This window comes from Lygodium microphyllum, chromosome 1, assembly GCF_053477565.2.
Source record: "Lygodium microphyllum isolate KBCC chromosome 1, Lygodium_microphyllum_v1.1.10, whole genome shotgun sequence".
Taxonomy (NCBI): domain Eukaryota; kingdom Viridiplantae; phylum Streptophyta; class Polypodiopsida; order Schizaeales; family Lygodiaceae; genus Lygodium; species Lygodium microphyllum.
The window spans coordinates 185,986,470-186,009,015 of NC_141135.1; the positions used below are offsets into that span (position 1 = coordinate 185,986,470).

The 22,546-nt window shown below is 38.7% G+C and overlaps 1 protein-coding gene across 1 annotated transcript; it reads left to right on the forward strand.

The window, feature by feature from the left end:
* The first annotated feature begins 1,997 nt into the window (after window positions 1–1,997).
* LOC148042078 (trans-cinnamate 4-monooxygenase-like) lies at window positions 1,998–5,301 on the forward strand. Its single transcript, XM_087685273.1, has 4 exons — window positions 1,998–3,041; window positions 3,566–3,699; window positions 3,930–4,314; window positions 4,870–5,301. The coding sequence occupies exons 1-4, from the start codon at window positions 2,227–2,229 to the stop codon at window positions 5,072–5,074; spliced, it is 1,539 nt and encodes a 512-aa protein (XP_087541399.1). The 5' UTR covers window positions 1,998–2,226; the 3' UTR covers window positions 5,075–5,301.
* Window positions 5,302–22,546: the final 17,245 nt, after the last annotated feature.

The following is a 22,546-nucleotide window of genomic DNA, read 5'->3' on the forward strand; positions in this document are numbered from 1 at the left end:
ACACACACACACACACACACACACACACACACACACACAAAAAGGGTAATACTCTTACGTGTGATAGTGCATCCTTGTTCAATGTTCTTCCAGCTCCCCTTAAGCTTTTTACCTATCATCTGTCTAAATCACCATCTAAGCTTCATAGTGGAAGCACATGGGTGGATAGAGCCATCTTTGTATCAGTTTGGTTGAAATTAAAGCAGTCTCTATTCGTGTCATATTTGTTGTTTGTTTTCTACTCCTTGCTCAGATTCTGTCTATCATGCTATGTAATTTTTACAGGTAGCTCGCCAATAACGGTCTCTTTACTTATTATGCCATGTGGATGCTATCTCTTCATCTCTTGCAACAACATGCCCTAAATCCACCAAATCATGAGAAGAAGAAAGAGCATTCCAATCCAATCTTTCATTCCATGAAATTGTATTTGTTTCATACAAGAGATCTTGTCCATTGAGGGTCATGTTGAAGTCCCTTATGATTAGTGTGGACGCTTTTGTTAGCATTTTCCTTTAGAGCATATGCTTATCCAACGGTGCATTGACAAGGTGGTGCAAGTCCCAAATATTTTACCCATTGCCTAGCTTTTGTTAAGTAGTCCACTTTGCCTCAAATTATGTGGATATCTTGCTTTTTGAGAAAGAGATGTCTATTTTCAAGAATTAAAGGAAAAGGGTGCTCTCTCTCTCTCTCTCTCTCTCTCTCTCTCTCTCTCTCTCTCTCTCTCTCTCTCTCTCTCTCTCTCTCTCTCTCTCTCTCTCTCAAAAACGGTAATACTCTTGTGTGCGATAGTGCATCCTTGTCTAATGTTGTTCAATCTCCTCCCATTTTCTTCCTCATCCGACAACTATGTTTGGGGCATAAAGTGATATGATTTCAACCTTCTCCAAATCGATTTGGAGGGACCTAATAACTAGATAGCCCTCTTTGTCCTTCCATCTCAACTTAGGCTTGAGTGTATCTTTAGCTATAGGACAAGAGTGCCACCTTTCCCCATTCAACACAAGTGGACATCCTGCAGAGATATCCCCATGTATCTTTAGCCTTCCAATTATCCTCCCAAAATTGTTATTTCTTATAGGGCCAAAAGATCAGATTTTAGGTTGGCAAAGTTCTTCTACAGACTACCCTTCTTATCTTTAATATAAGTTACATTATAAGAAAGTTCATAATGATGAAGTGGTTTGTGCATGTAAAGGAAACTTTTATTCATCATTAAGCTAGTATTGAAGGGTATTCGTGTGTGATTATGGATGATTATTGAAATACTGAACAAAATATTTATACGAATGGCCACTCATAATTACTTTGGAGAAACCTTATAGGATGAAAATATCATTCTATAAAGGAGGTGAGAGTGTTATTATGTTTGATAGGTTATCTTTCGCTTTGTGTTCCAACACCCTCGAGGGGGATGGAGCTTTTAGTTGACCTGCTTGAGGGATTGCCAACCAGACATCGGTTATTTTCGTTCGTGTGCCAAGACATCTCGGTGGGAAAGATGGGTTTTGCTTCATTGTGAAAGGGCTCATGGGAAAACTACCTTTAAACATGAAGATAAAGTAGTGGGAAAAATGACAAGTTCCTCCTCAAGTGGGAAGAAATCGTGCAACGAAAGGAGTATTATTACAACCTACGAGAAGGTGTATGTATCTATGAAAGAAACAACTTGCAGAAATGGTGGATTATGGCGCCCACGAGTTGGCACATCCGGGGCGGCATGGGGATGTGGGGTCGTTGTTAGGACGAGGCGGTTTGACTCGTCGTGGGGAGGTTGTCCAAGCAATCTGCCGGAGGGAGGGAAGGGGAAAAGGTGGTTGAAATGGTCCACCCCGTGCGGTACGAAGACTTGGTCAGAAAGGCACATCCATCCCTACTACTCGCTATCCATGTGAGGGCAAAAAAAAAAAGAAGGAAAACGATTATCTGTATTTTAACGTAAATAACAATTCGAAAGAGCCTCTATTTAAGGAATTATATTCTCAGTATAAGAGCATGACATGAGAGAGGGTCTCGTGGTTGTCAGGCGTGGACTGAGCAGCAGAAATAACAGCGATCGACGTCCGACCCCGGCTGGTAGTGAGGGTGGGAGGGTGAAGGTTGTCTATCTAGAAGAGATCTCTATCGATATATACTCTCTCTTTCTCTCTCTCTCTCGTGTGTAATTCCTTTGCTGGAGAGATCACTAATAACATCGTAGAGACAGACACAAGCTGATCAGACATGGCGCTCCTCGACCTGATCCCCGACTCCATCGCCGGCCTCCCCCTCGAGTCCCTCCTCCTCTCCGTCTTCGCCGTCGTCCTTGCCACCCTCGCCATCCTCCACCTCACCCGCCCCCGCCTCCGCCTCCCCCCTGGCCCCCTCGCCCTCCCGATCTTCGGCAACTGGCTCCAGGTCGGTGACGACCTCAACCACGAGAACCTCTCGCAGCTGGCCAGGAAATACGGCGACATCTTCCTCCTCCGCATGGGCCAGCGCAACCTCGTCGTCGTCTCCTCCCCGGACCTCGCCAAGGAGGTCCTCCACACGCAGGGCGTCGAGTTCGGCTCCCGCACTCGCAACGTCGTCTTCGACATCTTCACCGGCAAGGGCCAGGACATGGTCTTCACCGTCTATGGCGACCACTGGCGCAAGATGCGCCGCATCATGACCGTCCCTTTCTTCACCAGCAAGGTCGTCCAGCAGTCCCGCGTCTACTGGGAGGACGAGATCGACCACGCCATTACGGACCTTCGGGCCAATCCTGAGGCCTCCACCTCTGGTGTTGTGATCCGGCGCCGCCTCCAGATGCTCATGTACAACAACATGTACCGCATGATGTTCAACCGCAGGTTCGAGCGCGAGGACGATCCCCTCTTCGTCGAGCTCAAGCGGCTGAACGGCGAGAGGAGCCGGCTTGCTCAGAGCTTCGAGTACAACTATGGCGACTTCATCCCTATCTTGCGTCCTTTCTTGAAGAAATATCTGCAGTTGTGCCAGAAGGTGAAGGACGAGAGGCTGCAGCTGTTCAACAAGTACTTCATCGAAGAGAGGAAGTAAGATGTCAGCTTTTGAGGCTAGTAGTTATATAATCTTCTGTCGCGAATTTTTTTTTGACTGAATCAGTGCTAATCTGTTGGCGTTTAGGCAGTAAATCTTTGTTGCAAAATTTAGCCTGATTGTCTTTGCGCTTAGGTATTAAATCTCTGCTGCGAAGATCAGGCTAACGATTGAAGCAGCTAACTTATTGTCGCTATTTGAGCAAACCAAGCTAATCTTAGGCGTAATGAAGGCCAAATCTAGGCTAGCCTCTTTGCATTCGGGGATGATTGATGCTAATCTGTGTCGCCGTTTCAGCAAATCGGGCTAACCTCTTTGCCTTTAGGGATGATTGCAGCTAAATATTTGGTCGCTCTTTGAGCAGATCAAGCCAATCTCTCTCTTTCAGGCATATTAAATCTCCGTCGTTGTTTGAGCAAGTCTTTGCGCCAATTAAGGGGACAATCGAAGTGAAATCTTCTGCCTCTTGGCTTTTGGGGATGATTGAAGCTGAATCGTTGTCGCTATATTCGTGTTACAGGAGATTGACCGCTCTGAAGCCTATCACAAACCCTGACGAGAAATGCGCCATAGACCATATTCTTGACGCTCAGAAGAATGGGGAGATCACAGAAGACAACGTGCTGTACATTGTGGAGAACATCAATGTGGCCGGTCAGATGTCCACTCCTCCTCCCCTCTTCATGTTTTGTCTTCTTCTCAAGTTTCAACAATTAAAAGGCCTAAAAGGTCTTGTGGTGTTTTTGTTCCTTTCGTATTCTTAATTGCCTGAAAATGCAGTTTCGATTTTGTCTACTTCTCAAGTTTCAATTGTTAAGGCTTTGTGTGGTTTTTCTCTTGTCTTCTTCCTAATGACAGCCTGCTAAAATTGTATGCATATGCAGCCATCGAAACTACTTTGTGGTCTGTTGAGTGGGGAATAGCGGAGCTAGTGAACAACCCTCACATGCAACAAAAGGTCCGGGAGGAGCTCCACTCAGTGTTAGGCCATGGCGTCCCAATAACGGAGCCAGATATACCCAGGCTGCCTTACCTGCATGCATTCGTGAAGGAAACGATGCGTCTCCACATGGCCATTCCTCTCCTGGTTCCACACATGAACCTCCACCAAGCCAAGCTAGGGGGCTACGACATCCCTGCAGAGAGCAAGATCCTGGTAAACGCGTGGTATTTGGCCAACAATCCTGAGACATGGGAGAAGCCAGAGGTGTTCAACCCGGACAGGTTCTTGGGCCAGGAAAAGATCGAAGCAAGCGGAAACGATTTCAGGTCAGTGCTAGTCCCATGGTACCTTGGCCTAATGAAATTCACGTAATGTATAATTCCTAGATGTATGATTAGAGTAGCTGATTTCGCCCGACAAAGGAGGTTGGGATTTGACAAACTTCGTTCTTGAAATCAACGACTACTAAGTATTAACAAAAAGTAGCCAAATTGGGTGTACATTTTAGTTGGGAATCGGGATCTTCCGAAACTTGGCCTTAGAAAACCTTCACTTTGGGGTATCAAATCAACAAAAAAGAGAGCCAAGGTACACGAAAAAATTTCCCCCATCCAACAGAAAAAGGGAAGAGGTTGAAATATGATGAATTTTGAGGAAATAATGAGGTTTTATAACTCTAACCTCCTCTTTTTATCAAGACAAGCTTTGAAATACACTAAAGGATGGTGTTGTTTGATATACCTCTTGGAATCTCTATAAGTTAGCTTTGTAATTGGAAATAGTTAAAATTTCAATTTTGTCAATTTATCTAACAAAAGACTTCACTTGATTTGTCCTTACAAAATGTGCTAAAAGTGGGTTTTTTACAAACCTTTTTATAGGTTTCTTCCCTTTGGAGTCGGTAGGAGGAGTTGCCCGGGCATCATCTTGGCCATCCCCATCATGTCCCTCGTCTTAGGTAGGCTTGTTCAGGCCTTTGAGCTTCTTCCCCCTCCCGGCCAAGACAAGGTGGACATCACTGGCAAGGGTGGACAATTCAGCTTACATATTGCCAAGCACTCTGTTGTTGTATGCAAACCGCTCTAGGACACATCTAAACTTCTCTTACTATGCCTTGAATCATGATGTCATAATGTATGTGGGTTTCTAGCTATATTATGCCATACTGGGATCATCTTATAACTAGGTGGTCATATGAATGCACAATCCATTTTTTGTATACAACCATATCACACTCACTTGACATTGAGTTGAAAAAGTTAACCTTATTTTTAAAGTACTTTTGGAAAATAAAAATTTGAAACATAATCATATCCGAGGGAGTAATTTGCATTTGCAATCTCCTTTGGTTTCCAAATAAGAGTGTTTAGATCATATCATGATTTGAGTCTAAATAATGTGTGTGTGTGAGTGAGTTTGTGTGATACTAGTTGAGATGTTTAACATAAAGGAAGTTGGTGGTCTCTAGGAGCCCATTTTTAAATCCAATATGGTTGCATGTTTGCTATCGATTCACTCTAATAACTTTGACAACTTTGGTATGACTACTAACAAATATTTTGGGAATATGATTTATTGTATGCTACTTTAAGATGTTTAACATAAAGAAAGTTGGTGGTTTTTACGAGCCCCTTATTTGATCCAAAATGGTTGCATGTTTGGTATTGATTCACTCTAATAACTTTGACAACTTGTGGTATGGCTACCAATGAATATTTTGGGAAAGTGATTTATTGTATGCTACTTTGATGTAGCATCATAATTATGAAGAAAATTACATATGGTTAAGTTTTTAATTGTTTACTTTTGATTAAGTCTCACAAAAGATTGAAGTGGTGTGATTTTTGTGGACCTCTCACAATACCAACCACCCCAACCCACATCTCCCACCAACTCCCACAATATCCTCCCACTTCACATTTGATACAACATTTGATAAACTAAAGTGAAAAGCATGGCATGTAAAGAAGTATTGGCTTCTTCATTTCTTCAAATCCACTTACTTTAGGATATATCAAGTAAAACTATATGTTGACCACCTCTGGGATTGAAGCTTACAACTCATGGTTTAGTCCTCAACCCATGTCTTGATTCCTCCCTCCTTTCCTTAACAAGATCCTTTTTTGCTTCCCTCTTACTTCAAATGATTCTCTGTCCATGTCATAGTACAAAACTCCAAGAATTCTCCCCGTTGTTTATTAGTAACATTGAGAAGTTAACATGTTAAGATTTTACGGTTTATCCACCCTCTTTTTTATGTTTCATTTACATATCTTGTTATCCAAAATTAAATTTGCACATTTGTGAAATGTTTACATAACACCATGTCACCCAATATCTAATATATATAAATGTTTATTATTCTTTTGGTAAGTGCAAATATATATTGTTCTTATTGAATTATCAAGTCCACCATGTGTTTGCATCCATTAACATTTTGAATTCTAGTATATAACCCTCCATAAGTGCATGCTTAAGGGATATTGTCTTAATCCTTTTATGCTAATCATGTCAATGAAAAGATGGTTGCCATGATTGTGAACATTAATCCCAACTAGATAAAGCATTTATAATTATTCTCCAACACAGGTACACACACAACATTAGTATTGAATGTAATGAGAATCTATAATGAGCATAATATATGTTGTCCCCTTGCAAGGACCTTTAAAGGCATCCCCTTAACTCTTCCATGGTCTATTCTCCTTAACTTTGTAAATAAGGTTCTTTAGTGTTTTAATAGTTGACCTCATAGTTACAAACATGGGATGAATTGTCAATCTTGGCAATAGAAGTCTTTGATTTTTTTTTCCCACTAGCATTAGCATGTAAAGCAACTTGAATTTGGAAATTATTTTTATAGTCTACACTACTATTGCTTGTCATATCTTAAACTATGCCACATGTCTTTACCTCCTTGATTGATTTTCTCTTTCATTGGGTGCACTTTTCATTCTCTCTTTTATTGGGTGCACTTTTCATACTCACTATCTTTATTTGCTATAGAAACATATAACTAATTTCCCTTTAAATCATGTGATGCATCATACCTTTTCAAAAAATATTGAGTGTGTTGGAAATTTTTTGTTTGTGTAGGAAGTACATACTCATTCAAATTTCTTCATTGTTGTTGAGAATACTCATAACCATGAGTGACCTTAGAGTGGTAATTATGATACACATGATGAATTATGTGTCAACTAATTATTACATTATCCAAATTGGACAAGCTTTTGAAAATTTAGACAAAGAAGCACATTATGAATTTTCTTTGGATGAATAGAGTCCTTTATCTTTATGGACTTTTGTGTTGTTTGAAAATCAATTTAAAGTTCTCTTTTATTAGGCATATAATGTAGGGTTATCTTTATTTGTGCATGATAGAGCTCCAAGACCACTAGAACAGAGCACACACCTCAAACCAAAAGAATAATAAATTAACGTTCAATGCTATATACATAATCTCCCCGGGGGGTCCACCTTATAGGCCCGTAGGTGTAGCACGTGCACTCAACAGGAGGGGGTTTAATATCAGTTTCACCTACATATTTAAAATGAAAGAAGGGGGTTAAATATTGTATACTGAGAAATTAAAATAAGGGGTATTTTTATCCATAAATCTTCAGAACTAGGTTGTTAGTATACACACACACACACACACACACACACACACACACACACACACACACACACACACACACACACTACAAGGTATTATGGATATACCGACACGGCCTATCGACGCAAAAATCGGTGTATGCCTCGGTATAAGTCTTTCTATACGTCTCGGTATGTGCGTCGGTATACAAAAATACTGAGGCGTATACCGAGACTTATACAGAGGCGTATACCAAGGCCAAAAAAAAGTCCCCGGGGGGTCCACCTTATAGGCCCGTAGGTGTAGCACGTGCACTCAACAGGAGGGGGTTTAATATCAGTTTCACCTACAGATTTAAAATGAAAGAAGGGGGTTAAATATTGTATACTGAGAAATTAAAATAAGGGGTATTTTTATCCATAAATCTTCAGAACTAGGTTGTTAGTATACACACACACACACACACACACACACACACACTACAAGGTATTATGGATATACCGACACGGCCTATCGACGCAAAAATCGGTATATGCCTCGGTATAAGTCTTTCTATACGTCTCGGTATGTGCGTCGGTATACAAAAATACTGAGGCGTATACCGAGACTTATACAGAGGCGTATACCAAGGCCAAAAAAAAGTCCTAACCTTAATCTTTTCCTTTTCTCTCCAGTGATGGGTTTCTACCAGTGTTCGAAATAAACTTATGTGCAAGAGCTTACAAAACCTATAAAAGCAAGAACTAGGATGTTTTTTTACTAAATTTCAAAGGCATTTTTTAAAAAATACACCAAACTCTCCCAACATCATATAACAAAAAGTACTATAAAATCAAGTCAAAAACAAACACGGCATCTTCATCATTATTGTAGTTAGAAAATTCATTTTATAAACCATACACAAATCCCTTTTTATAGAAAACCCCAGCCCGTGGTGTTACTCCAGGTCTTTGATTGCCTTTTTTTCTGTTTCATAAGAGGATTGATTTGGAATTTTGGACTGGAAACCATTTTGAGAGCTACCTGGATTTGGTGATTTTTGGTCACAAGGTGTTGATAATGGGCCTTTAGAAAGAGAGTCTGTACTTAATGTCTTGTGACTTCAGCAACCACACCATCCACACCTTCGACAACCCCCTCACCAACACTCCCTCACTCAACTCCACGCATGTGGGGAGGGTGTAGCCTTTAGGGCTGGTATGCAAGGCCTAAAATTGACGGCTGTTTTTCCTATCAAGGGCCATTTTGCCTGTCAAAAAAAGCAATGGAAAAATTTCTCTGTCAAATAACAACTCATGTTTAAAAGTTTTCCTGTCACTTTGACAAGTGTTGAAAAACCTTGCATGTCAATTGACATGCTCAAATGTATCAATCTCCTGTCATTTTTTTGTGTTATTAGTAGTAGTAAAGATAACTAGTCTAAGGAGTGGAGAGCGGGGGGAATGTTATGAGTCACGACTCATTATCAAAGGATTGTCCGGTGCCCAATGTCCATTGCCCATTGTCCACTGGCCCCAGCTTTAGCCCAAAATGAAGATTTTTTTTCCTCCCGTGAGAAACCATCAACAACTAATAAATGTAGTGCCAGTAGGTACCTCCCTCCCTCCCTCCCTCCCTCTCTCTCTCTCTCTCTCTCTCTCTCTCTCTCTCTCTCTCTCTCTCTCTCTCTCTCTCTCTCTCTCTCTCTCTCGGTATCTATCGACCACCATACCCAATGGGAACGTCTCCCACGACAAGAAGCCTCTCTTTCTTCAGAAAAGAAAGAAAAGAAACACGACAGACCAATTGCTCTCCCCACCCCCTCCCCTCTCCTCTCGTTAAAATTTCCCTCCTTTTATTTACATTTAAAATTTATTTTAATATTTACATTTAAAGTTTTTTTAAACCCAAGGGGGCTTGGTCGAGTGGTTAAAGTGAATGGGTGGGTGAGTAAAGGACTTAGGTTCAACCCCTGGAGGTATCGTCTGTCCTCTGTTGGGGAGGGTATTGCCAAAAAAAAAAAGGTGAATGGGTGGGTGAGTTCAACCCCCGGAGGTATCGTCTGCCCTCTGTTGGGGAGGGTATTGCAAAAAAAAAAAAAATTGCCCTCCTTTCCCTCCTCACGAACACCAGAAGCAGAGACAGCTTATTGCCTCTAATTCGCATGCTACCCTCTTCATCCATTCTTGGCCCGCCTCGTCTCCCATTGTTCCACTTCGGCGCCTCTTACACCACCACTCCGCCATTACGAGTCTCGCTCTCTCCCCTTCTGGAACTAGCGTCGCCTTCTGCTCTCTTGATCACTCTGTTAAGCTCTTCTCGTACCCAGGTAAGCTTTTTTTCTCTGATTGAAGTTCTCTTTTGGGCTCAGTGTCTCTTTCTACATGGAAACGATCCAGTGAATCAAGTGGACGTTCAGCGGCGCTACGCTCCTTTGCAATGCAAGAAATGTGCTCGCCTGAGTGCATCCTTTTCTCTGTTTTTCTCTCTGATTACTTGATGCTCTCGGTTATTTGTGATGAAAACTTGGATTTTTCTGTTACTGCTTGTCTTAACCAAGTTGCTGCCCTCGTTTATAACAAGTAGGGGGTCTTTTGGAAAAAGCTAGGGCACCATTTATCCTTTAGTAATGTCTCTCACCTTCATGCATAGTTTGGGTTTATGAATCTTTGGGTTCCCCTCATGGGAGACTACACTACAGCTTCCTAAACTTTTTGGATCGTTGAATTTTTATAGTTTGTGAGATGGCTCGTCTAATATTAGAAGGCCGAGCTCCATCAAGTACTATCTTCTTCTACTAACATGTCCAATGCCAGTTTCTGCAAAGCAGTGCCTGGCTACGTTATTGAGTAGGTGCTCATCTAGGTTTCTCCTGTTATGCACCTAACTATGTTCATATCGAGACATCTTGTGGTGCATTTCCTAAGCTTCAACGTGTTGGAATAAAGCCATAGGTTGTTCGTTATTTAGCTATGAGTGTTGGCCTCAACTTTAGCAAAGGAGGTTGTGAGAGACTATTTGTCCCTCTCTGTGAGAATAGGCGATTGGAAGAAAGTCTTAGTAGCAATCACCAACTATACACACCCAATAAAATGCCACAAAACTGTTTGCTGATATCATTTTGTGTTATTTTTAAAAGCGAGAGAGGAGCACCATGTAACTCGTAGAACTTGGTAAGCATTTCTTCAATTGAAAAAAGTTGTGAAAAATTTAAGTGTGACACTGTTGTGGTTGGGTAGGCTTTCTTGTGACTCCATTTGTTATTGGATGACTAGTGGAAAAAGACTGGTGAGTGGTTTGAAATCTTTTCCTATTATAGGAATGCTTGAAGCATAGCTGTTTGCTTGTCTCATGCTACATCAATAATTGTCGTTTTGTTTATTGGCATAATTACAAGCATAATTTGATGCCTTCTTCTCTTGAAGTTGGTACCTTAGCTTAGGACCAAACTGCATCTGCATCCTGTTTTCCCTCTCCAGGAAGGGTTCCTGTATGTAGGCCGTTAGGCAACATATCAAGACGTACATCAAGTCATTTACTGGATTCTTACTACATGGAAAGGTTTGGATTCTTACTGCATGGAAAGGTCCAGATGTTTCCTGGTTCTATTGAAGAACTGGAGAGTAAAGCTGCAGCAAAAGCTAAGCAAAGAAATGCTGGCTCATTTTGGGACACAGTGATGGATGCCAAAGTTGGCAGCTTCAAATTTGGTTTCTGAAATGCAGTTTTTTAGTGACCGCTATGTTTAGGCAGGTAATACTCTCTACAATCTTCCTGGTGCATGGTGAGAAAACTAACATATTTACCTTGAGTTGTATCATGTGATACCTTATTAGGTTCGTTGGCATGCAAAGTCAACTTTGTACTGATTATCCCATTTGCCTGCTGGTGGCATAAAAAAGTTCTCTTTGGTGCTCAAATCATATGCAAGGAAATATATTGAAGTCAAAAATTTATATTTAGCAGCCTCATTGTCTTCATGTCTTTGCCATGTAGTAGCGTATTATTTTTGTAGCTTCATACCCTAAATGCTGAGGGTGGTTGAGATGTGACCAAAATGTCAGTGTTGATACACTCGTCATTTTCTTAATGTTGGCCTCTACTTTGTGTCTCATAAGAACAGGAAGAACTTTTTGCAATCTGAGTAGGGACTCCTGCTTTTTCGAGCTCTTGGCATCAAGGGTTGAACTATGGAGTGATCTCACAAGGACACACTTGCCTCTCTTCTCTTTATGGAATGCTGCGCTTTCTTTATTATTATTTTTTTACTCCATGGCATGCCCAATGCAAAGGGCTGATGTGTTTCACCGCACTACGTTTTACAAGATGGACAGTTGCTTCTTATTGCTGTATTGGCCCTAATAGCATGGATTTCAACCTGCATAGGTGTTTTTCTTTGTCCTAATGAAGGTTCTCAATCAAGGTTGGAAAGCCACTCTCTAGTTGCAGTATCAAATACATTTGACAAAGATCTGCAATCAGACGAGCCAGTTTTTTAGATTACTTTTGAACCGAGTGCTTTCAAGTGCCACATACGATGTTAAGGAAACTTTTCACATAAAATGTCTTCTCCATCCAGTGCCTCAAGTGAATGGGCCTGGACGATTCAGCAAAAGCCTCGACACATGTCCCATGGACAAGAATGGTCTTTCTCTGAATACCTAGCTAAGTGTCGTTGGAGGGTCCTTCGCTAGAAAATGTCTCTATGGGTTGCATTTAAAGGCTGTGTTAGCTTGGAACTAAGTGCTAGAAGTGGGCCTGAATGATTATTGCAGCTCTGACAATGTCTATCTTAGTACCCAAATGTGCTAGATTGTCACACCTAGCATAGTTCTGTTTTAAGAATTTATCAAAGCAAGGTCTTAGTGCCCAAGTGTGCCAGATTGTCACCTAGAATACGTCTATTTTAAGACTTTATTAAAGCAAAGTCTAGACTCATGCAAGCCCTATGCAGTCTGGCATTATGAAGTTGTGTAGCAGAAATGTTGAGAGTAGACCTGTTTTTCTGTTACTAAGCTATCAAAATTTTTTTTGGCGTCTTCCATCTTTCTACTAATGGACAGTTTTGTGGATAGAAACATTTGTGTAGCCGAATAGCATAATATTTAATTATGGAAGGAGTGGTTGCACACATGGTCATAAGCCATAGTTGCCATGGTTTGAAAGCCTATGAGCCATGCGAATATGTGCGAAATAGAGTCATAAAATGATACTCTTACAAGGTTATCACACCAAATCAATATGGTGAAGCATGCAATACTGTCATTCTTTATTTATCTCTTCAAGTAAGCCTATTTGTGACTTCTGAGGGGTGTACCTATGGTTGAAGCTTGGCTCACCCAATGGTTCATGAAAGATTGGGTGGTTCAAGCAGTTAGGGTGTTCTTTTGTAATCCTCTCAAAGTCATGCCAATTTTGTCTTTTATGGATTGGAGAATATACTAGAAATAAAAAGATCGGATGGGTCTAGCAGACCTATTCTCAAGGAAATATTCTCTCCTTAAGTGCAGCTACTATTGTCCATCTATTCTTTGTCCCATTCTATTAGATGGGATGGCTATAATATACCTCTGCATGTGGTTCCAATTTTGACAACTACGCTCTTTTCTTTTTGTTTTCAGTTGTTTCCCACTTCAAAAGGGCATATGGTAGTGGTGGATCCTCATAGACATCTCTCAATTTTGTAGGTCTTACAAAGGCTGGTGCAATTGAGGCTATTAATACTTTTTTAACCCTTTATTCTTCCCAACTCCACCATCTAGTTGTATTTTGATACTCGTCGTTGATTCTTCAAGCAAGAGTTCAATTGCATATCTAACACGTGTATTTTTTTGCATATTCATTGGGCATTTTGCTTTCTCAATCTAGAAACTCATTGAACACTTCTCTTCATAGTTAGGGACTTCTCTTCATCGGGTCTGGCAATCCACTCTTGCGTAGTACCAAAGATCTTGTAATGTAAATTATACAGGGAGGGGGGGGAGAAATGCATAAGCTTAAAATTTTAAAATTACAGGAGGGTTATTATAATATACCACAAAGATAACAGGAGGTATATATTAAATAGGGCAAAAAAGGTTACAGAGGGGTTTTAAAATATGCCTTTGCACGCACGTGATATCCATGATTTTGTAAGGTGGACCCCCCGGGATAATCTCATGAATATAATTATAAGATACAACATTGCAACTTTGATGGGGCTAGGATTAGTGGTACATGGTGTATAAGGGTGTGTCCATGTTACAATTTTTTCTTCAATGAACTTGATGTCTACCACCCTGGAAGGAAAACTATTTGGTAGGGTCTTATCTTCCCAAAAATTGGAATAAAGCAATTATCAATATTTGACATGATAGCTACTTCATGTTTGAAATCTTCATCCAAGAACACTCACGTCTTTCATAGACCAAGAGCATTAGTATCACAATCCTTTGCAACTCCAAGTAAAGTCGGCAAGTAGAAACTCTTAGATCACCTATGAGGCGGTCTCACTCCAAGATACTTAGGAGTCAACTCCATGAATCTCTAATCGACTTGAATACCATCTCTCTACAATATTAGCCTACAACAACAATAACTCTACTTCAAGCCTCCATGTTCGGGATTTGATGTTGATGCAAGGTTAGGGTTTGTGGGGGTTGAAGCCTTAATATAATGAGATTGGGAATAGATGTTTGGAAAATAGAAAGAGGGAGAGAGAAAGAGAAGGAAAGGTGGAGGGGAGATGGAGACATGAGAGAAAGAGATAGAGAGGGATATGGAAACCATAGGGACAAGGGGAGAGGGAGAGGGAGAGGGGTGTAGAGAGAAAAATTTAAAAATAATGGAAAATAGAGAGGGAGAGGGAAGATGGAGGGAGAAAAAGAGACAGAGAGATAGAGGGATATGGAGATAGGGAAAGAGGGAGAGATGAAAAGAGAGAGAGGGAGAGAGAAAATTATGAATTTTGAAAAATAGAGAGGGAGAGGGAAAAGGAAAGAAAAGGGGAGGGAAGATGGAGAGATGAGAGAAAGAGAGGGGGAGGAGAGATGGAGAGGGACAGGGGGGAGAGAGAGAGGGATCAGGGAAACCTTTAAGGACCTATCTATATAATTCTATATTATAGAATATGTGGGTATAGTTCTAGCTTAGACTTTAGAAAGTGAGGCATTTTTTTGTCTAAATAAAAGAATTCTAATAATCGATCTAGTGAATGCTTCAAATGAGATCCATAAAGATATAGAACTTTAAAAGTGTTGTTTTTAGACTAATAATGGTAGAATTTTATGAGTCCATTGCTTGTTTGAGTGGTAGAAAGAGAGCAAGGGACCATAAGGGAGAAGGTTGTTTTCCTCCTTTTCTATTTTTCTTCTTCTTCCCACCTAGAAGAGAAGTGGGTTGGTGGTGGATCAGCTCGAGTAAGTTACTCATGAATATATGTGTGCATCACGTGGGTTCAAAATAAGGTATTTTTAAAATAACATTTTTATACATTTTCTACATATAGAAGGGTGTAATATAAATGAGTTATTTACAAATTGAATAGAAAAGGGTTATGTTTTATTCATGAAAAATTCATAGATAAGGATATTTATAAAAGGCCTTGAATGCACGTGATGTAGAGGATATATATATATAGTAACTTTCCCGAGTGGATCGGTAATTGAAGCACAAGAGGAGCAGAAGTATGGATTGTGAGGCCATTAATCTCTCTTTTTGAAGTGGAGCACAACAAGAAAAATGAGTCTAGGTGAGCCTACTAAAAACTTTCAATTTTCTTTGTTACTTGCTTTCATGGGGTTGAGAGGAGAGAGAGTAGATGGTTTAGAGCTAGAGTATGAGACAAGTGTATTAGCAATAGCATAAAAACCACAATAGAAGGAAAAACTCTTGAAACAATAAGAGCTTATCCAAAGTCCCACAATTGTGGGGAAGCCTTACATATTTGGTTCCAATATCAGGATGACTAATAAAATCCTCTCTTGAGTGGCTACTCAAACTCACCATGTGTCTAAATAGGAGGATATGAGTGCTTGAATGGATTGACTTTTTCCCCCTCATTCAAGAAGGCATAGTTGATCCGAACATATATGACTACTTTTGGAAAGCCCATTGTTGTAGACTAGAAGATGGAGCTTGTTGAAAATAAATAGACATGCTTTTTGAGATATATACAAATTAGAATAAGAAGGCCAATTTTAGAAGAGAGAAGAGCTTCATTCTCCAAGTCTCACACTCCCACACTCACTCTCCCTCACTCTCAACAAGATGCACAAGACAATGAGATAGAAGCAATGAGAAGGATTTCTTGCAAAGTTGAGCACATGAGAATGAGCTCTTCCATTACTTTTTGGTCTTTATAAATTAGTATTAGGCTTAGGTTTTCCACCAAAAGTTGGGCTTTGCCCTATCCTTTTAATATGTGCCTCCACCTTAGGCTAATTAGACCTCTTCTAAGCCAAAGTGAATAGAGTTTTCATGCCTATAGCCTCACATCCATTGCAAGTCTTCATATCTAACTCCTATAGATGTTATAATTTACACAAGAGCAAGCTTAACTCTCAATATAATGCTACACAATTAATAATGTAACTGCAAGTAATAATTGGGAATATGTTATGGTTGCACATTGTAGATGATAATGTAATGTCCTAATTACACTATTTTTATTAATAAAAATGATATTTTTGAATAATAAATTAATGTGTAAGAAATATCAATGAAGGGTTTTGTTGAAGAAATATGAACTATAAGTAGCACAATCATACATTTAAACATTATTAAACATAAGCGTAACTAGTAAAATTTTACATGTACATTCAAAACATGAAAAAAATCTATAAACTCAACACTTTTCATGCAATAATATAATGAAAGAAGAAAAGAATCTGAGAGGGAAAAAAGAAATTCTTGATTAGATTTTGGAGAAAATAGGAAAGGTGGAAAAGGAAATTAGATTTTGAAAGGAAGGCACAACTAACAAAGCAAAACTCAAAATAAGCCTAATTTTTGGGAATAAAAAAATAGCATCCTCTCCCCCCCCAAAAACATCTATTTAAACTTTCCTCTTTGGGAAAAATTCCACATTCATCCACGATTTGAGTTAGGCACAATCTCTAAAGGTAGGAGATTGGGAGGTCATGAGGAATTCAGTGGTCTGGTTGATCCGTGATGAAGTAGATGAGGTAGATTGTAGTGTCATCAACAAACATCAAATTGATATGGTGCAATAGGTTGATAATTTTCTCTTAATATTTCCCAAAAGTATCATGGTAAACCCCTCTAAAGTCTATTTACACTCAAACTATCCCCAAACGCACTTAATTTAGCCCCTATTTCTATCTACACAGTTGGGAGACAATTTGAGTGACCAAACGACTTTGGAACAAGCCCCTAAAAATCAAGCACACTACTATATTCCTACTCTTCCCCATGCAACACATTGCATTTGAACGTCATTCCCTTGCATACGAGAAAAAGCATCCAAAGTAATGTAGATAGATCGTGTGTAAACTCATCACCAATGAACCCATCGTTGAAGCAGAGGTGCATCCCAAGGCTAAACCACAACCTGAGGAAGTCATGGAAATAGCAATAGTCATACATCAATTTGGAGGCTATAGTAATCCCACATATGATCCTTGGCCTAAAAATAATAACCAAGTTTATGTAAATGATAAATAAATTATTTCTCATTAAGTCCCACTTTAAACTCCTTGATTCTTTCTCTTGAAATCATGGGAGTGGTCATACACATTAATAGAAACATAAAAGTAGCTCCAAGAGTCCTGGAAAAGTATGGAAAAATCTCTGCATCTTATTTCCAAAAATTGTAATGGCTAAAAATTAACTTGATTCAAACCTAAGGAACCCCAAAACCAACATTACATGGATTTTATCTTTTTTAGGAAGGAAAAATGGGATAAAAGCAAGGGTAGATGCACGATGTCATGGTCATAAATGATTGAAGTCATGGTTTCTACATGTGGTATGATTGTTTTTGGATGTGCATACGTGATGATTATATATCTTGAATTTGTGCTTGTGACAATTAGATGGAAAAGAGAATATGTTGGTACAAACCTCCATTTTATCTAGTGTAGTCTTTTCACATGGTTGGTGAGCTATGACTCGTTTTCAAATTGATGGAAAAGAGAATATGTTGGTACAAACCTCCATTTTATCTAGTGTAGTCTTTTCAAATGGTTGGTGAGCTACGACTCATTTTCAAATTGATATCCTTGTTCTGACATTCATCACAATGCGATCAAGTTGCATCCATGAGTAATGTAGACCATCAAAACTTGGCTTGTTGAGCCTTTCTAGTTGTAGTATCTCTATTAAATTGTCCTCCAAATATGCTTCCATATGCTTTTTAGAGTTCATTTAGCATCTCATGCTCACATACACATCTCCTTAAGAGTCTATCCAACCCTAATTTGTATAATTTCCTTGTAATCGTGGTAGGGTTGAACTTTGATGAGTAGATAGGTGATTTTGGCCTTCTTCATTAGGAAACTGGATAGCCCATATTCAAGAATATGTACATATCGTTTGTTGAATATGAAGTGAGGCATGTTTTGAACAACTTCATCTCTTATTAAATTTGAAACAAGTGGGCATCAAGTAGCTCATCCACTGCACGCTCTTTTGTTGGCTCCTGACTGGGAATTCTCGACATGTGACTTGCAATCTTGCTTTTCTTTACATATGACCAATGACAAATCAAAATTAAGTATAAGAAGTAGCCATCTAACAATGCGTACAGTTGTGCATTGGTTGGTTACAACATAAAATAATGCTTGATGATCTACAAAGAAACGAATGGGGTAGCCAGTAGATAGTGTCAAAATTTCTTGATGGCACAAAAAATTCCCAATCCATCTCTTTCGTTGTTGAGTGGTTCATTTTTTAATTGATGAGCTACATTCTTATTGAGCTCATAGGGAACTCTATGTTATGATAGCCAGGTTGGCACAATATTTCTCTTGTCCTCCCTGTTTTGGATACATCATCATGAATGTCAAACATTATTGTGATCAATGTAAGACTTGTAATATTGGTACTATCACTTGAGACTTTTTCAGAGTTTTGTATGTACACTCCATTCATAAGTCTATTCGAAGATAATCAACAATTTGTGTAAGGATCTAGGGAGAATGGCATAGCTAAAAAGGAACCATTTCCAATATCCTATACGTCCTAAGAAGTACTAAATACCCTTGGCATCAAACCATTCCCAATCCTTCCCTTTCATTGTTGAGTAGTTCATTTTTTCATTGCTACGCCACCTTATGAAATTCATAGGAAAACTCCATGTTATTCTCACCAAGCTAGTGGCACATTGCCATGAATATGGACATGGAATGTTACTAATTTATCCAAGGATCCCAATATTGGTACTATCACTAGAGCCTTTTTCAAACTCTTGTATGCATAGTGAATTCCTAAATCAATTCAAAAATAATAATATAATGTGTAAGGATCTAGCAATAATGACACATGTCAAAACAAACCATTGATAATATCTTTTATGTCCTAGGATGTATTGAATACCCTTTGAATTTGTTGGTGGTGGAAGATTAACTAGATCCTTCACTTTTAAAAGTGCATCCTTGTTTCACCCAAAATTGGCATTTTAAGAGGTTCAAAAAGAGATTATCTTTCTAACATCCATTAAAGACTATCTAGGTGCTCTCTCTAGGTGGAGTCTACGATTGACAAGTGTATAGTTGCTTCATAGAATGGTTGAATCATCTATTACACTCAATTAGCCTATTCCCAGTTCTCTTTAGATAAATGTAATCCCTTGAAAAACTATCTAAAATTCCCTTAAACGTTTTGCTACAATATTTCCTTGTCACAATGTATAGTGCCAATTGAAACCCCAATAAGAAACTACCTATCTTGTCTCGTCAAGGGCTGTCCAAATATGAGAAATCATATAGTTGCAACAAATCTATATTGTGCAATAGCTACACAAGGTGGTGGTCATTAGAAAAAATGGGAAACATGCTCTTTTTATATTTTATCAAGGCTTGAGATGCCCTCCTTAACACTTTACCCTTCTAGATGACTTCTTGAAGCTCCATATGTTTGTTGAAAATGAAATCCATGTTGCTAAGACCAAGGAGCTAGGAGGCTACCATTCAATATTCCATGAAAAAAATGGTTGATAATCCTTTTCTCTCTTTTCATGCATCGATGTATTTAATGGTATAATGTGGGCAAGAAAACAAGGTTTTGGAAACACTCTACTCTAAGGCTCTTAGCATGTCAGAAGGGAGGCTTGGTCTTTTTAATTGTGGATGATGATGACATTGAAGGAAGGACCTCGATGACATAGTTTAATACACCATCTCAACAGATGATGATGATGATGATGATGATGATGATGAATATGTGTATGGATACAATGACCAAGGGTGTTAAGAGGTACTAAGTTTATGCTACTAAATACTCTATAGAGATGGATACTACACACATGAAGTGCTCTGGTGGTATTGGCTTCTGTACAATCATTACCTATATTTTAAAGATGGAAGCATATAAGTATAGCACATTAAAATATTATCAGCATGACATCTCCTTTAGACTATAATTGAAGCCGTAAATCTTGTCAAATCTAATTTGAGAACATAGATTATGCCGGAATGAAAGAAATACAAGACTTGATTTTAAAAAAACCCATCGAAGCTTTCGATAAGGCATAACTACTCAAAGATTGACTCCAATATAGAACACCATTGGTATCTTTGATATAGCAATAACAACTATTTTACTTATAGAGCGAGCCTTCCAACTCAAAGTTCTCTCTTTAGTTTTAACTTATTTTGCACATTTGAAAATAGTGGTGGGAAATTGGAAGAATGACTCTAAGGAGCAAAGATTTAGGATTTAATGTTGTTGCAATAGCTTCTCGATCAATTAAGCTAGGTCTATGTTCTACGTAACGGAACTCAAAGTCTTCTCTAGTCTATTGCACCTTCCAAGAAATACATATCCAATCTCATCATTTTGCTAACAAACCATGCCTATAGACTTTAACATGTATCTCTTTGATATTTTTAGTTGCTCCTATACTATTGAAAGCTATCAAAATCCAAGAAAATGTGATCATATCTAGGTAGAAACCCACATCTTACATAAACTCAAAGCATTTCAAAAGCTTTGATACCCAACTTGTCTTGTACATAGCTAGCAATTTAGTGCATTCCAAGCAACCACATTGTGTACTAGAAGCCCTCTTGTGGTTTGGAATGTGTATCACACTTGGCATAGATGTCCATAATTTTCTACTAGCCTCATCTTGCACACCACTCCATACATGTGTTCATCCTCCTTGGCTACTCCTATGTTGGTGCAAGATTTCACAATGCTTAGAAATTAGATTCTCTTTAGGGAAAAATCCCGCATTTTGCATCTATCCCAAGTAACTCAAGCTTCATCACAAAACCCATACTAGGCATACTCATATATTAGAGCATTTCAAGAGATTCTATTTTGAAACAATAGCTTGTTATATGCTTCCTGTGCTTTTGTAAGTGTACTGCACTTGGCATACACTTGAATTAAGGCACTGTAGATACAAATGTTACTTTTTTAGCAACCCTATTTTCAAAATTTTAGCATGTATTATGGCCTCTACATAGGTTCTTATGTCTATGAAAATATTATATAATGTACATACAATCATGTTGCACTTTCCATATAGCATAGAGTTCTCATTCTTTCTCTTTCAACTATAGAAAGCCAAGGAAGATGCATTTGAAGAGTTGCATTTGAAGAACTACTATAGGCCCTCAAGTCAACACAAGCATTATTATCCACTAGTAGAACTCCTAGAGATTGAAAAATGTATTCAAATGTCTAAAGAATATCTATGTATAGCCCACTTTTGAAAGGGAAAAACCTTCTCAAATGAGAATGGCTCTCATTCATCATCTTTTGTTCTTCAAAGCATTGCCTCTATTCTATCATTGTAGATCCAAATTGCATTCAATGTCCCCAAATGGAGTCAATGATGAGGAGAGGATAGAAATGGAAAATCGAGTGCTTAATAGTACAAACTTGGATCTTTTCGAAGGAATCAACACTATAGTCCAAATTGCAAATTCATGTTGGATTTGATTATTGCGGCAGAAACTAATTGCAAAATGGGATTAATAGTTTAAATCTAAACCATGGGTAGGTGGCCAATCAAATAACATACAAAAATATGTGCTATCCACTCTACTAAAAAAGAAAACAAGAAATGGGAATAAGCACACAAAGATACCCAAGTCTATTTAGATTTTATTATAGGCATTGAAATATAGCACAAACTTATTGGATATGCAAATGTGCAAAGGTTGAAATTAATGCAATCCAAAGGATGGTTGCCTGCTTTTAGGGTTGCAAATTTCATATAAGTTTGTGAAGTGTGTCAATTTGGTAAGCAAGCAAGAAAACCTTTTTTGCATGATAGAGATGTGAGTAGGAATATACTTGATGTTGTGCATACAGATGTTTAGGGGCCTACACAAGACATATCTCTTGGTGGCAGTAAATATTTTTTCATGTTTAGTGATGATTGTTCAAGGAAGTGGGTATATTTCATGAAGGAAAAAGAGTGATGTATTTGAGCACTTCAAAACTTTCAAGGGTATTGTTGAAACAGAAACATGCTTGAAAGTTAAGTACTTGAGGTCAGACGGAGGGGGAGAATATTTCTCTAATTAGTTTAGTGACTTCTTGAGGACCCATGGGATAAATAGATATGTTACTTGTAGGTATACCCCACAACAAAATGTGGTTGTAGAAAGAAAAAAAAGGCATATTGCAAAAGTTCCACAAGCATTGATGGCTAAAAAGAATATGTCAAAATATTTTTGGTTTGAAGAAGTTCATACTGGGTTTATGCTACTATCTATGTTATGAACAGAACTCCCATAGCTGCAATTTATGGGGTGACCCTTGAAGAATGTTTTACATGTGAGAAGCCCGATATGTCACACTCAAAA

What these genes read in the sequence shown, in the direction of transcription:
- LOC148042078 (XM_087685273.1), top strand. Translation starts at nt 2,227, where the DNA reads ATGGCGCTCCTCGACCTGATCCCCGACTCCATCGCCGGCCTCCCCCTC. An exon ending in TACTTCATCGAAGAGAGGAA is followed by an intron (nt 3,042 to 3,565) that starts GTAAGATGTCAG and finishes TTCGTGTTACAG; the next exon opens with GAGATTGACCGCTCTGAAGC. An exon ending in GCAAGCGGAAACGATTTCAG is followed by an intron (nt 4,315 to 4,869) that starts GTCAGTGCTAGT and finishes ACCTTTTTATAG; the next exon opens with GTTTCTTCCCTTTGGAGTCG.